The 15,679-nt window shown below is 35.4% G+C and overlaps 1 protein-coding gene across 2 annotated transcripts; it reads left to right on the top strand.

Annotated features, from left to right (window-relative positions):
* The first annotated feature begins 2,116 nt into the window (after positions 1 to 2,116).
* Positions 2,117 to 14,005, top strand: Klrb1 (killer cell lectin like receptor B1). 2 transcript variants are annotated; one of them, XM_027923843.2, is made up of 6 exons: positions 2,117 to 2,259; positions 9,014 to 9,112; positions 9,795 to 9,869; positions 10,498 to 10,652; positions 11,021 to 11,136; positions 13,860 to 14,005. In XM_027923843.2, the coding sequence occupies exons 1-6, from the start codon at positions 2,175 to 2,177 to the stop codon at positions 13,996 to 13,998; spliced, it is 669 nt and encodes a 222-aa protein (XP_027779644.1). In that variant the 5' UTR covers positions 2,117 to 2,174; the 3' UTR covers positions 13,999 to 14,005. The 2 variants fall into 2 exon arrangements, with proteins under 2 accessions (XP_027779644.1, XP_027779646.1); XM_027923845.2 differs by having other exon boundaries at positions 11,021 to 11,147.
* Positions 14,006 to 15,679: the final 1,674 nt, after the last annotated feature.

Raw genomic sequence — 15,679 nt, 5'->3', positions numbered from 1 at the left:
CTGTCTGAATCTTCTGTTGAAGAACATTTTACCTTACATCAGTTATTCTTAATATGTCCTTTGTAAATGCCTACAAGACACAGTCATGCTTCAGAACCTTAAGTTGAACTTCAGTGCCCCAAATGCATTATTTTAGTCTCCTGACTAGATCCCCAGACTTCCAGTCACTCTACTGATCTTTCTAACATATCCCTCATTTTTCACTTGCCACTTAATTGCTTCTTTAAGTGTGGCCCATAAACAAGCTGAAATACTTGGAGTGATTTAGCATTCTCCACCTCAGTATAACAGTATATTGGGCTTATTTGGGTTTGTTTCACAACAAATATGCATTATTTGCAAGTTGATAGGTGATTCCTTTTTTAAACTATATTTTTGTTGTAGATGGACATAATATCTTTATTTTATTTGTTTTTATTTTTAATGTGGTGCCGGGTATCGAACCCAGTGCCTTATGCATAGTCAGTGGGCCCTCTACCACTAAGCCATAGCCCTGGCCCCTGGCAGGTGATTTTTATATATCCTGAAGCTTTACAATTGTTCTCTAAATACATAGAATTATTCTCTGTATTTGATCCATGTTTTAGTCAGCTTTGTGTCACTGTGGCCAACAGACCTAACTGGAAAAATTTAGAGAAAGAAAAGTTCATTTTGGTTCGTGGTCTCAGTGGTTCAGTCCATGATTGGCTCCCTTCATAGTTCTAGGTCCAAAGTGAAGCAGAAGAATGTGGCAGAGAAAAGCTGCTCAGTTCATGACAGCCAAAAAGCAGAGAGAGAGAGAGAGAGAGAGAGAGAGAGAGAGAGAGAGAGAGAGAGATCTCATCAGGCACAAAAGGAGCACTCCTTGTGACCTTCTTCCTCCAGTCACACCCTGTCTGCCCACTGCCACCCATTTAGTCCATTCAAGTGGATTAATGCACTGATTAGGTTATAGATTTTATAAACTTGATCAGTTATCCACTGAAAATTCTTACATTGTCTCACAGTGAGCTCTTAGGGGACACCTCATACTCAAACCTTACCCAGTACATTGTACCATAACTCCTAAAAATCTTAAAAATTTGGATGAGGTATATAGCAGGGCCATTGTGCTATCATAAGTAAAATGACTGCTCATTATCAAGTAATAAGATAGTTGAAAAGCATTTCAATTGAATCATTAAAAAGTGGGTTGTGAGACACTCACACATCTCATTTAATAATGATCCATAATGATCTTTAGGGAACAAGTGTGTGCCCCATAACTGACAAAATAAACATTTTCAGCTATGAATGGATCCTTCCTATATTCTGGGGTTCAAGGCCTGAAGACTGCTTTCACTGTCAGGTAATTTTGTGGACCTAGTATAATTCTATTCTGATCACAGAAAATGTCTTTGGGGAAATACTTGAATTTCCTCTTCCTTTTCATTTGTAATGTAAGAAAGAAGATTTGCTGACATTTAAGTTCATACTCTAAGGCTCTAGGCCTGAAAATCTTTGATGTAGTTGAAAAATGCCACAGACTCAAGTCCTCCACTTTCTCTAATTCTGAGAGATTTCAAATACTTAGCCTCATGTGGAGATTTATTAATCTATGTGTGCCTTTAGAACTAAGTTAAGAGTATTCTGTTGATCTTCTTCTCATTACTTTTTCTGTTGTATTATTAATAATTCTTTCCCAAATTGGTAGCTTCACTTTTTTGAATGTCATAATTTTCTTTGGGGCACAAATATTTTAGAAATACCATAGAACTTCAGTTCAATTCAAATAGTATTATGGACTTTTTTTGGTATGAATTTATGTACTTTGTATTAGGCATTATTTATCTTAATTGCTTAGTACTTGGGGAATATCTTTATATTTGAACCCTTACATAAGTGCCTCATTTGCTTCACTCTGGGCTTGGCCCCCAAAATAGTGGAACAAGAATAAAGAAGCCTTTCCAGATATTTGTTATAGAACAGACCAATTAATTAAAAAGACAGATAATACATGTGTAAGTAAAGTGGACACCAGTAAATGGATTAGCTCAATAGTTTATGGTGAAAACCCTCAAAGAGAAGTATGGGGGGTGGGGACATAATAGAAACACCAAAGCATTCAGATAGGGCATTTCCTTTTCCTGAACTTGCTTCATAGAATTTCAGTCTTGCCCTTCTACACAAATTTGTTCCATATTCCCCAGTCTGCAATGGACAGACAGGTGGTATATGCTGATTTAAGCTTATCCAGGGGCCAAGGTCCTGAAAGTTCTATACCTCTATCTCTTCCCCAAGGTAAGTGGCTTTATGTCTCCTTTTGGCTTAAATATAACCAGAGTTAGATTTTTCTTTTACGTTTATGGTTTTAAATTATTTCTGGAAAGAAAATCAGTTGTTCTATGTTAGTTTTAGGTGTAGTATAGTTTGCTTGTAGATAATGATTTTTGACAAAAAAAATAGTGTAAATTTATTTTATCAAGGTATTCAGCATGAAATATGATCGTGTGGCTTATTGAGTCTGAGATGAATGACCGTAAAACATAATATTTTACATATTCGAACAAAGGAAAGTTTTAAGAGAGACATTGTAAGCTTGCTGTAATAACAACTTAGATTATTCTAAATCCCGCTGAAAAATAATAATCCTACAATTAAATTGCAGTGCAGTTGCATCTACAGCATTTCTGTCAGTATGCAAAGTTCAGACTTAGTAATTAACACCCTCTTCCTTCCAAAGAGAAGAGAGATAGTCATATTCAAGATCAAAGACTTGAAGTATAATTCCAACCCAATAGTTTCTAACTTGAAAAGCATAACAACTTAAATGGTCACAAGATACTGGAGCATATTAGTAACAATAAGCCCATTTAAATTTTGTGGAAATTGGCACACTTCTTTATGTCAGGGGATTTAGTAATCTTAGTGAAAGAAATAGAAAGGCTAATGAGACATAAAATATGATGGCCTGACCTGGGGACACATGAGGAGGCTAGAAACTGAAGCAGAAAATGTGTATAAAATTGCCGTGATGTAGTATTACCTTCTGCAGTATAGTTGAATTTATTGACATCAATAACATTACAATTGATTTCCAAGTTGATATTCATTTCATATTACAGCAGTCATATGAATCATAATTTTTAGTAATTCTTGTTATAAGTTTGAAACTATTAAATTATCAAAGCTTTAAGTCATGAAGAAGAAAATCTTACAGTCATCAAACAAGTTGCACTATAATCAACACTTGGAATAAGAGGAAATCAGAAGGTTTTGATAACTACAGGGAGAAAATGAGTGAGCCAGTCATTTTTTCTGATGGGACAAAACAAGTCTCTGTTTTCCTCTGTTCAGGTATGGGAAAAGTGGATTGGTGGGCTTGTTTAAAGGGGGATCAGAAAATGAACTGAACATAGAGAAATGTTTTGAGGCTTTGTCCAAACATTACCTTCTGTAATCTTGGAAAATTTGTCTACTCTGATTACAATTGTTCTCATACAAAATATCACCCTGAATATAAATCTCAAAAAAAAAAAAAAAAAATAGTAGAATAAACCAGAGCAAATGGTGTGACTATAGAATACCGAAGTGATAGTGTGAAGATTGTTCTATTATGGACTCTTTGGCTAAACTATTCGTGTTGTGGCAAATGTGTAACACAGTGATGAGGTGGATCAAGACAGTCAAGGAAACCAGAAAGGGAGAGGTGAGCAATGACCTGTTTCACTTGTGGTCAAGTGGCCAAAAAGGCTTTATGTATCAGAAAAAAGCGTAAAAGCTATGGAAATTGCCTCTAGAGGTTATTTATTCATTCACAAAGAAGCATCTGCACATGCCAAGAATGCTCTAAACACTAAGGACAGGGAAGAAAATAAGATAAGAGAATTTTTTTGCTGTTTCTATTACCCTGGAGGTATGCAAACAATAAACAAAAGCCAAAGTCTGTGTAGAAGACTGGATGGTGGTAAGTGCTAGTGAGAAAAAAAAGTTTCAAGTGCAAATTAGTATTTAGGTTTTTGAGATGGTGTCACAGAAAACACAAAAATTATTAACAACCTGCACTAGAAGATGATATGGAAGTCAAGACCTGAGGAAAGTGAGGGACAAAGCCATGCTCTGGGACAAAAGCCTTCCAAGAAGTTGGATGAGCAAATGCAGAAAACTTGGGATGAGAACACACATGTTCATCAAGTAGGAGGAATATGCAGGCAGCATATATGAGCAGATGGAGAGAAAATCAGGTAATGTTGACCCAGATTGAAGAGGAATTTTCAAACCATTTTGTATACTCAGGTCTGCTAGATGGAAAGCTATTTAAAGGTTTTGAACAATGGATATGATATAATATACTGTTTATACCAAATACAAATTAGCCCTAAGCAGGTACCTTCAGGTAACTAAATTTCACCTGGCCTCTTCCAGTGCTCAGCTGTAACTTCATTAAATTTAATCTCAGCAGAAACTCTTACTACCAGAGAGCAGGAATAAGATACTCCACTTGATTTCATAAATTTTAGCATGAATGAATAACACAATTTAAAAGTCACTTAAGTTGCCCTATTTTTTTTTTAGACAAAACAAAAAACTACTAATTGAATAGTTACAATGTCCCAGACTCTAGACTTAGAATTTTAGAATTATTTTATATAATTTTCTACAAAACCTGTGATGTAGGTATTATCCAATTTTACAAGTGAGAAAATTTGTGGTTTATGAAGATTGAACATATTGTCTCAAATCTCAGGTCTGCTAGATTTGGAAAAAAAAACTCTGTTCTTAGTCAATTCTAGACTAAGGTGATAAGCATTAGTGTAATGACTGTATGAAATTTTCTTCATTTTGCAAACAAACTTGGAGTTCCAAGGAGACATGACTAAGGAAGAAAAAAGACAGAAATGTAAAATACTATACATATATAAAATGAGAAGGAAATCCATCCTAGTGCTATTTTAGGCTTATTCACTGGGTTGAGTCACTCTGGGTCACAATAGCTTTTATTAGAAATTCTAGACCAGTACTGGCTCTGGGGCCTTGGAGTTTCCTCCAGTTGTCTACTCCAATCCCCACCTCCACTTATTCAACAGGTGCCAAATAGTGCCAGATGATAACTTACATTCCAATTCTTTGAGTCTAATGTAATGTTTCCTTCCATAGCATTCCTTTGTCATATTTTACTCTACAACCCTTCCTCAGCATCCACAGAGGACTGATATGAGAATCTCTGTATATACCAAAATCTATGGATGCTCAAATCACATTTAAAATGTTATAGTGTTTGTATACATATTATGTGCATATTCTTGCATGCTTAAGTTATATCAGGTTACTTACAGTAACTAAGATAATTTAAACACTATTTAAATAGTTGCTAAGGTGCATTGTTTAGGGAAAAAAACAGATATATATTTCCAGAATGGGTGCAATATGTTTTGCCTATGAATATTTTTTTTAAAAAGAAAGAGTGAGAGAGAGAGGGAGAGAGAGAGAATTTTAATATTTATTTTTTGGTATTTGGCGGATACAACATCTTTGTATTGTTATGCTCGAATTCGGGACCCCCAAAAGACCACCAGAGACCCAAGATCGATGTAAGCAGCAAAGAGGTGTTTATTGCAAGCTAGCTCGGTCCTCTGTGCACACACAGCAACAGGTGACGCTAAGAGGCCCCAAGCTCAGGGTTTACAGCAGTTTTATACATTCTTTGGAGAAGGCAGGGACCCCCACATACGTCATAGCATCTCCTAGCAAATCATCACACACCAAGGGAAAATCAAATAACAACTATAAAACATGATTAGCACATTCACTGGCGGGAACAAGTTGGGTAGGGGTGATTGGTCACTACAAGAGGGGGATTCATTTGAACTGATTGGTTTAAATCATGAGGATGTAGCAAGGGGAGTAAGTGCCAAACTGCAGGGCTTCTAGTTTAGATAGGGATCACCACACCTAGGTGGGGGCCATCTGGAATTTCAGATATGTGGTTATCTTGGCCTATCTTAGGTGATCACCATCTGAGGCATTTCCGAACTGTTTCCACAGAGCTTTTCTGGAGTATTTTCCTGACTTTAGGACTACAGTAGGTCAGAGGTTAAGTTTCAGAGCAAAATGAGGTCCCAAGCAGAATAAGATTGCTTAGGTCTTTCAGTATGTGGTGCTGAGGATGGAACCCAGGCCACACACATGCCAGGCAAGCACCCTACTGCTTGAGCCACATCCCCAGCCCATTGCCTGTGAATATTTTTGATCTGTAGTTATTTGAATGTGCAGATATGAAACCCAAGGATAAGGGGGATGATTGTACTAAATTCTGTTTGAGAACATTTTTAAAAAAGCTAACTCATGTGTGTGAATGTCATAACTTTAATAGGAGAAATCATTAGTGTTTGTGTGCAATCTGAGTTATACAACTCAATTTCCCCCCAGTGGCAGTATTAAAAAAAAAAAAAAAAAAGTAGAACTTGCCATATAGGGCTTTTTGGAATATGTAATGTAATGAGAACAAAAGACAGTATTATACATATTGGATGTTAAAATTTTTTAACATTTAACTCAAAGCAGGTAATCATCTACACTAAGAAATATTAGAAAAATAGAAAATGTATATGTTGACAGCTAAAGATAAATTAGAAACCATTACTTCTAGTGATCTTGGTCCCAATAATAATTTTAAAAAGCAACATACAAAGGAACTTATGAAATACATTATAAATCAAAACGAGGAGATCTTACAATTAAATCACATAAAGGAGGTAGTTAAGTCTAAGTTTGAACAGAATAGCTTAGACAGAAACTATCAGAATTGTTTCCTGCTAACTTGATTTAACTTGGGAAGCTGTATCCCAGTGTTTCTCTATATTTGTATTTTTTAAATAAGCCCCTCTTTATTGTTTTTCCCTATGAAATCCCTGTTTTTAACATTGTCTTGAAGCAAAATAAATTGACATTAGATTAATTTATAATCACATTTCATAAATTAATTAACATAATCTCAATGTCTGATAAACATGAGATATTATATAGTTACTGATATGATTACTTAGAAAAACAAAGATGTCAGGTATTTTGTTTAGACCATGCAATGTTTTAGGCTTAAGTACATGTTACATTTAACAACTGCAGTCTCTCCTTATCTGTAGATTTGCTTTCTGCAGTTTCAGTTTCCTGTGGTCAACATTGGTCTAAAAATGTTAAATAGAAAAATCCAGACATAAATAATTCATGTTTTCAACTTCATGTTGTTCTCAGTAGCAGGATGAAATCTTAAACCATCCTTCCCCTGGAAATGAATCACACCTTTGTGACCCACCTGTTAGTCACAGTTATGGTGTTCAAATTACCCTTATCTGAATTGTGGCCCCAGATGCAAAAGTAGTGGTGTGAACAATTCAGTTGTTCTAAAGACAAGCCATAAAGATCTTCTTATAAATGGTATTGTGAAAGTCCTCTAATTAAGGCAAGAACAAATATCTTATTCTGAGGTTGCTGATCTGTGTAATAACAAATCTTCTACCCATGAAATTGTGAAGAAGGAAAGAGAAATCCAGCTGGTTTTGCTTTCTCATTTTAAACAGCAAAAGTTACAGCCATAATGTGTGGTGAGTGCTTGGTTAACATGGAAAAGTGCATGTGTGTAAAAGACAGTGAATAGAGATCTTGTTACTGTTCATAGTTTCAGACATCCTTGAAGGGGCTTAAAATATTCCCTTAGATAAGAAATACTGAAAATAATGTCCTCACTAACAAAATATTCTTCCTTGAATGCCATACGTTTGGCAAGATTTGGAGATGACTGAAAAACCAGCCTCTATCTCAGAGCAAAGCCTGTCCAGGGAAGGGACATGACCTTAGTCCTTGGAAAGACCCACAGAGCACTCCTAAGCACATTCCCACCCTGCTGAGTTGTTTATCTACAAATAACAGGAGAGATCTGCTGCGCCAGGTGTCCCTGTCTCAGTCAGGCTAGGTGGGGATCCATAGCAGCCCCCTAGCAGCCACCAATCAGCATGAGACAGGGAAATACCTGGGATGCCAGTGGTTTATGGTGGTTGATAGCAAGTTGGGAAACCATGTAGTTCAGCACATACACCCCTCTTGGCTCAAACCAATCAGTTCAAACGAATATCCCTTTTGTACTGACCAATCACCCCTACCTAACTTGTTCCCTCCAGTGAATGTGCTAATCATGTTTTAGAGTTGTTATTTGATTTTCCCGCGGTGTGTGATGATTTGCTAAGGGATGCTATGATGTATGTGAAGTCTCTGCCCTCTCCAAAGAATGTATAAAACTGCTGCAAACCCTGGGCTCCGGGCCTCTCAGCATCACCAGTTGCTGTGTGTGCTCGCGGAGGACCAAGCTAGCTTGCAATAAACACCTCTTTGCTGCTTACATCAATCTTGGGTCTCTGGTGGTCTTTGGGGGTCCCGAATTCGAGCATAACAATGACTATTCTAGAACAGTAAAGCAGAATGGAATTATTGTATTTCATCAGTACCTAACATAGTACTTGGCACTAAATGGAGCCTCAGAAACTATATTTTGAGGGCTACAGTTGTGACTTAGCAGTAGAGTGCTCGCCTAGCATGTGCAAGGCCATGGGTTCAATCCTCAGCACCATATAAAAAAATAAATAAATGAACTACAGGTATTGTGTTCAACTACAACTAAAAAGTAAATGTTCTCCTTAGAATGCTTTGACTTTCTGGCTACAATAGCATATGCAATTTATTTTTGTATAGCGCTTGGAAATTTTCAAAATGTCTTCACATCTATCATATTTGATTCTCATACTAATCCTTTATATAGAAAATATGTGCAAGTATTCCTGTTTTATCAATGAGCAAACTCTCAGTCGGATCTAAGAATCTATCCTGTGTAATACTACTTTGAAGATGGTTGATAAAGGTTCTTTCCTGCCCCAAATACTCAACTTGTATCTCATGGTTTATATGTTGGATTATACAAAGCACCACTTTTGATTTTTTGTGCCAGATGTCCTCAACCTAATTTGCCAAGTTTTTTGTTTGCTTGTTTGTTTGTTTTAATTTCCAGATGTCTCTCAGGGTGCACCTTGGCACCAACTGGCTTGGAAACTTGGCTGTGCTGGGATAATTCTTCTTCTCTTGAGTGTGATTGGGTTGAGTGTTCTAGGTAAGTGAAGCAAGGTATTTGCTTCAGAATATCTACTCTATCTCCATCATAAATATAGGTGTATCTTATCATTATTTGGCTATTGTAAATTTATTGAAAGATGAACAAAATGAAAATTTACAAGAAAACACTTTGCCCATTTAGCCCATGTCCACATTGGAAACTTCACATTTATTTCCCATTTCTCTTTCTAATTATTCTGAGCATGATTATGTATATTACCCCATACATGTGCTCCAATAATGGTTGTGACCAAAGATTGTTATAACAGAAAATTAAAAATTCTAATTATGTACCTTTTATTAAGTACCTACTTAATTCCAGATGGCAGTAGACAAGCCCTCTCTCGGAAAAACCACAATTACACTCATTCTGAAGATGAGAGAGTTCAGGCGACAATACAAGCAATTTAACAGTTTTAAATAATTTCCTTAAGCAGACTTATCTAGTAGATAATATAGAACCTGATATCTGCAGGAGTTTACTTGTTCTGTGTTTTTCTCTTGTTTATTTATGTATGCTGACTCCAAACTAGAACCCTTGGTCACCACAATACAATTGGTTTCATCTGTTCACATTAGTTTGTTGAAATAACCTATTTTCCTTAAAGTGATGACATATCCATTCCACCACACATTTGGGTATCTAACCCTCTTAATGTATTTTCACCTTTATTTACAAGTGATATCCTTAACACAAAAATCACCAATGGAAAAGAGCAGTGTGGATATTCAAGAGAAGAGGAATTATACAACAGGTAATTTTGTGCCTTGAATTTCCTAAGAATAACAGCTAATAATCAAGAGTAAAACAAAACAGATGCATGTATAGAGGGAGCACCAATGAATAACAGTGAGGAGTGTGAGTGGATGGGGAAGAGATAAGGAAAGGAGGACATTCTAGAAAACATAAAAAGAACAGGCAAAGGGCTGGGGATGTGGCTCAAGTGGTAGCGCCCTCGCCTGGCATGCGCAGGACGCTGGATTCGATCCTCAGCACCACATAAAATAAAATAAAGAAGTTGTGTCGACGGAAAAAATTAAAAATAAATATTAAAAAATTTCTCTCTCTCTCTCTTAAAAAAAGAACAGGCAAAAACTCCCCCACCAGATTCTTCCCCACTCTGGGACCCCTTCTCTTTGGAGAAGTCTATCTCTGTATCTCTGTGGCTTTTGTAATAAACCTACTTCTTGCTTGCTACCTCTGTGTCCTGTTCTTCAATTCTTTTCTGAACACAAACAACAAACCCAGCACCCTTAGATGGTAATAGTCATAATCAAAGACTTCTGAGTATTTATAACAACGCGTATATGTGCTGTTTGGGGTGCAGCAGGGACAGATTAGAAATACAATACTTACTTATTTCTTCTTTGTTTTTACTATAGAGACACCACGTCAGTTACAGTGCCCTAAACATTGGCTTCAGCTCCAAGATAAATGCTACACTATTTCTAGTTCTTCCAAAACTTGGAATGACAGTTTAGCTGACTGCTCCCAAGGAGAATCCAGTTTGCTGCTCATCCAAGATCAGGAAGAATTGGTAAATTGTTAATTAATATTCTTTATATAACTTAACACATTTTAAAGACTGCATCAATACAGCTGGACTTCAGCCAAAGTTTCTGTGTAATGCAAGTGGAAACTTTGACTTCGAGAAGCTCATAATTTGGGAGACCGAACAGTCATATAACAATTTAATATAATATAATAAATTAAAAATAAATAGAAACATATGTAGAGAAAAATATCACAAAGAAGGAAGAAATAACTCATTGGGGAGTTGGGGAATTAGGAAAGACTTCAGAGAGGAGGTGATCCTTGAACTAGATTTTAGGGGATGAGAAGAATACAAATCATGGTTAGATAAGCAGGTTCAATATTAAGTCATGTATTTTGTTTCAATTATAGAGATTCATTCAGAACCTGATAAAGAATGAAGGAAATCTGTATTGGATTGGACTAAATTTTACATTATCAGAGAAGAAGTGGAAGTGGATAAATGGCTCTTTATTAAATCATGATATGTGAGTATTAGGTGAGCTCATTTGAATATGTAGTTCACATCAGGTTCACATTGCAAAGTAGTAACATTAATGAATATTGAAAACTGAATTTTATAGTTTTAATTTGGCTTAGACATTCTCCATAGGTTCAAAATAGGCTGGGAAGATGAATAACTCCAAAGTTGATTGGAAAATACTATGAATACTATGTACCAGCCCTTTATAAGAACATATGTTTGCATCTGCAATGGAGTGTTAAAGGACAAGGACTAACTCTTTGGGAGGGATACATAAATTTCTTTTGAAATGTCTCCATGGAGACTATTGGCACATAGAATTTAAAAAGCAGTATTTTTTAAATTGTGATGGAAAAGCATCATAGTGGATCATGATCCAATTTAGTAGGTCCCAACCAACATTGAAAAAATAAAAGACTATAAAGGAAAAAATAATAAATATCAGAGTATGGAACTTAGATGCAGGACAGGGACTACCTGCATTGAGGCAAACATTATAGTATATTATATTATAGTATATTATATTATAGTATATTATATTATATAATATATAGTATATTTAGACAGTTATTTTGGGGAATGTGATAATATATGCATAAACCACAAAGAAGCCAATTGTTATTTTCTCTTAAGTATCTCATTTTTTTATTGAATGACATTGTCAAGAAAGCCTTCAGTGTTAAATACATATTTTTAACAGAATTCATGGATAGTTGTATAGCAAAGAGCAGAGTATTCTTTTCTTTCACAAGCAAAAGCACGTAGGGATCCAAACAAGTTTCTGTAAGGAACATCCAATGAGTTTTTCTCAAGAGGTGATATTGAGTGTTAGTTTAGTGGATCTTGAACAATTTAATTAAATTTGCATACTTTCAGACTTAAAATGTATTTTTTAATCATTCAGGTTTATGTAAAATACAGTGCTAATATATTAAGTATGGACAATATTTAACATTAAAAAGAATGTTGGCTTAATTGGCAAATTTTGACATTATAGAGCCCATCTTATAAAACATTTTTTGAATATTAGATTTTAAAATGAAGATTATTCAAAAATAATTTAACCCTTTTGAAAAAGAAAATATATATCTGTTTAATCAAATCTATGCTGATTTTTCATAATGTTTTCTGAGGATTTTTTTTCTATATTTATATTGAAATTAAGTTTGAGTTGGATATGCTGGCACACACCTGTAATCCATGTTACTTGGGAAGCTGAGAAAGTTCAAGGCCAGCCTCAGCAACATACAAGACCCTGTCTCAAAATAAATTAAAAGTTCTAGGAATGTAGTTTAGTAGTTAAAGTCCCTTTAAAAAGATATTAAATTTGACTTCATTATTTATCTTTTTATACATAGTAAGGATTGATTTAGATTCATTAAATATAGTTAGTGTGTGTGTGTGTGTGTGTGTGTGTGTGTGTGTTTTAACTGGGCTATGATGTAAAAGGCTTATTTCATTGTAGTCTTAGTAAAAATAAGAATTGAAAACATATAAGTGTTTGTGAAGAAATATATGCAGTGGATGGATTAAATTCAGTTGAGCCTCCTACTTTAGCCTGAGGATAAAATTGGAAGCTTTGAGATGTAGTCATCAGGTCCACCTTAGAAGCCGTCATGGTACACGAAAAGGGGATTCAGTTAAATTCTGAATTGATTTCAACTTTCCAGAACCTTGTTTTCAAATAAAGGGAAAGAAAGGAGAGGATAATATATTTCTATAGAATTATTTGGGAATTAAAGAAGGTAATGTCCGAGAATTCATCAGACATCTGGTTAGGGAAGGACCAGCAAGCCATTGAGGGCCTTTTGAAAGAGAGTCATTGACTTGGCCAGATTGGCCTTAAAGAATTTACCCCCCAAATTGAAGAAATACTTCAAAGGATGTGAGACATAAAATCTAGGGCATGTTTCCAACAGTCCAGTTAAGGAAAGTTCACGGTTTGACCAGAAGGCTGGCACTGGAATAAATCAGATTAGCTGCTCAGGCCCAATGGGAACATGAAGAAGAGGAACAAAGGAGAAAAACAAAAGCCATGATGGAGCCCTGACCACTGCTGCTACCACCTTCTGTTTGAGACAAACATAAGTGAGCCTTAAATTCACCTTTCCCTTGCAGCCAACCCCATATTAGCCCCTCCCATTGTTCAAATTTTATTCTCATCCCCACCTACAATAAACCACAATATCCATTGTTGTTGGAACTAAAGTAGGTTGAAGCAGATACCCACCAACCTCTGCTTGGAATGAGGATGAAAGGAACCCTGACTACATGCACATGAACTGCATCTCCATTCCCCTGAATCCACTTCTATAGACCTTACATAGGCTTTCTTCATCAGGTCTCAGTTACCAAAATAGACTTTTGTTTAAGCATTGTCATACATTTATGTTTCATCTCAGTGCCTCACCCAAACATGTTGTTAGAACCCATGTATTTAAGATAACTGAGGATCAATGAAGTCAAGAGACTTCATAGAATGTACTATGGAATTGGGAGGTTTAATTCCCAGTTTCCAATGATTATATATATATATATATATATATAATATATATATATATATATATATATATATATCTGTGTTTGTTCTCAAGTTTCTTCTTAGAAGGTTTCTTTCCAAGTGAAGATGAAGTTCCAGAGATTTATATTAACTTTATCTTAAAATTTTAAATCATTATGTTTGAGAAAATCCCAAACAGTAAGAGAGGTTTTTCTTTTTCTCCTCAGATTAAAAATTTTTGGTGAAAATAAAGAAAACAGCTGTGCTGCTATCTCAAAGATGAAAGTATTTTCTGAGATCTGTAATTCAGAAAACAAATGGATCTGTGAAAAGAAACTAAAACCTGTCAGAAATAAAGTATCTTGACTATGAAGCCCATCTCAATTTCTCTACTTTCCATTACAGATCTCTGTGATTTTAATTCTGTGTATTGTACAAACTGTAGATTTAGGAGCATAAAGTGAACAACTGCAGAGAATTCTAAAATTATAAGGAATCTTACAGAATATCCAATCCATGCATTCTGTAAGTGAAGAAAAAAGACACAGACATATCATTTTAAGAGACAGTGATATTCTATGGAAAGCAGACCAGGACAGCTGAAAGGAAGTGAATTTTAATCCTGAAGAGAAAGTGTGGCCTTTGCTAATCCCTATAATCCTCAGCTCAGATGAGGTGTAGTAAATGATTCCTAAAGTCCTGTGCAACTCTCACAGTCTGTCTTATTCTGTACTATCACACAACTGAGTTGTGGAAGAACATGATGAAAATCCTTTCTCTTAACTCTGACACCAGATCTGTAAATAAAGGGGTCTGGGAAGGGGTCCGCTATAGTCTGGATGTCCCCTTCAAAACTCTTGCTGAAATTTAATTGTCATTGCGACAGTATTCAAAGGTAAGCCCCTTAAGGTATTAACCCATGCAGGCTCCACCATCACAAATTAGCTCAATACTGTTACCATGGGAGTGGTTGTTAGGAAAGTGAGCTCTCTCCATGTGGTGCCCTCTGCCATGTCATGATGCAGCAAGAAGCCCTCACCAAGTGCTGGCACCTTGGATTTGGAATTCCCAGCCTTCAGAACTGTGAGAAATAACTTCTTTTCCTCTTCATGTTCTGTTATAGCAACAGAAAATGGACTAATACAGGTTTTTGGCTCTTCTCACCCTCTCACAGGCCTTCCCATTTTAATTTTCTAAACACTTCCTTTCTTCCACATCTCCTTCTTTCTATGGCTCACAAACTATACCCAAAATGTAATCATATCTTTCATTATTCTAATAAAAAATAAATGACATGTTTTCTTTAGCTCTTCAGTTGGGTGAAATAAAGTAAAACCACAAAGAAATCTTTATGTTTTTAGATCCCTTGAATGTTCACTTTTCTAAAAATTATGCCACATTTTCCTAGGGAGACAAGTAATGATATTGAATTTACTATAAATTAATAAAATTTCTGTAAAAGTAGACATATACTTACCCTGAACATTCAATGCCAAATTGAATTATATAAATTCAAGTAGTATAATGACCAAAATATCTTGATTTTATTTCCCAAGATTGAAAATTTAGGGCTGGGGATGTGGCTCAAGCGGTAGCGCGCTCACCTGGCATGCCTGCTGCCCGGGTTCGATCCTCAGCACCACATACAAACAAAGATGTTGTGTCCGCTAAAAAATAAATATTAAAATTCTCTCTCTCTCACTCTCTCTTTAAAAAAAAAAGATTGAAAATTTATAATACTTATTAATATGTTTTGACATGTCATAAGTATATTAAAATCTAAGTATAATTTATCTTATGAAAATTACATGGGAAACAAATTATTTAGGAAAACATCTTAAGTGAAAACATCATTATAAAACAAAACAGCACATAATAATAGTGATATTTTAAAGTTTATGACACCTCTGGAATAAGACCTGTAATGACACTAACAGAATAGAAATCTGAAGAAATGTTTCCATAACTGACAATGTGCAATCACACCTCTTGGAAAGGTGATCATAATAACATTCTAAAATGATTCAGGATAAGACTCTGTAAGTCC

The sequence above is a fragment of the Marmota flaviventris genome, chromosome 3 (genome assembly GCF_047511675.1).
Source record: "Marmota flaviventris isolate mMarFla1 chromosome 3, mMarFla1.hap1, whole genome shotgun sequence".
NCBI lineage: Eukaryota > Metazoa > Chordata > Mammalia > Rodentia > Sciuridae > Marmota > Marmota flaviventris.
This window is presented reverse-complemented; position numbering and strand designations above follow the sequence as displayed.

Coding starts and splice junctions, on each gene's coding strand:
- Klrb1 (XM_027923843.2), top strand. CDS start 2,175: ATGGACAGACAGGTGGTATATGCTGATTTAAGCTTATCCAGGGGCCAA. Junction 9,870..10,497: donor GAAGAGGAATTATACAACAG/GTAATTTTGTGC, acceptor TTTTTACTATAG/AGACACCACGTCAGTTACAG. Junction 10,653..11,020: donor TCCAAGATCAGGAAGAATTG/GTAAATTGTTAA, acceptor TTTCAATTATAG/AGATTCATTCAGAACCTGAT.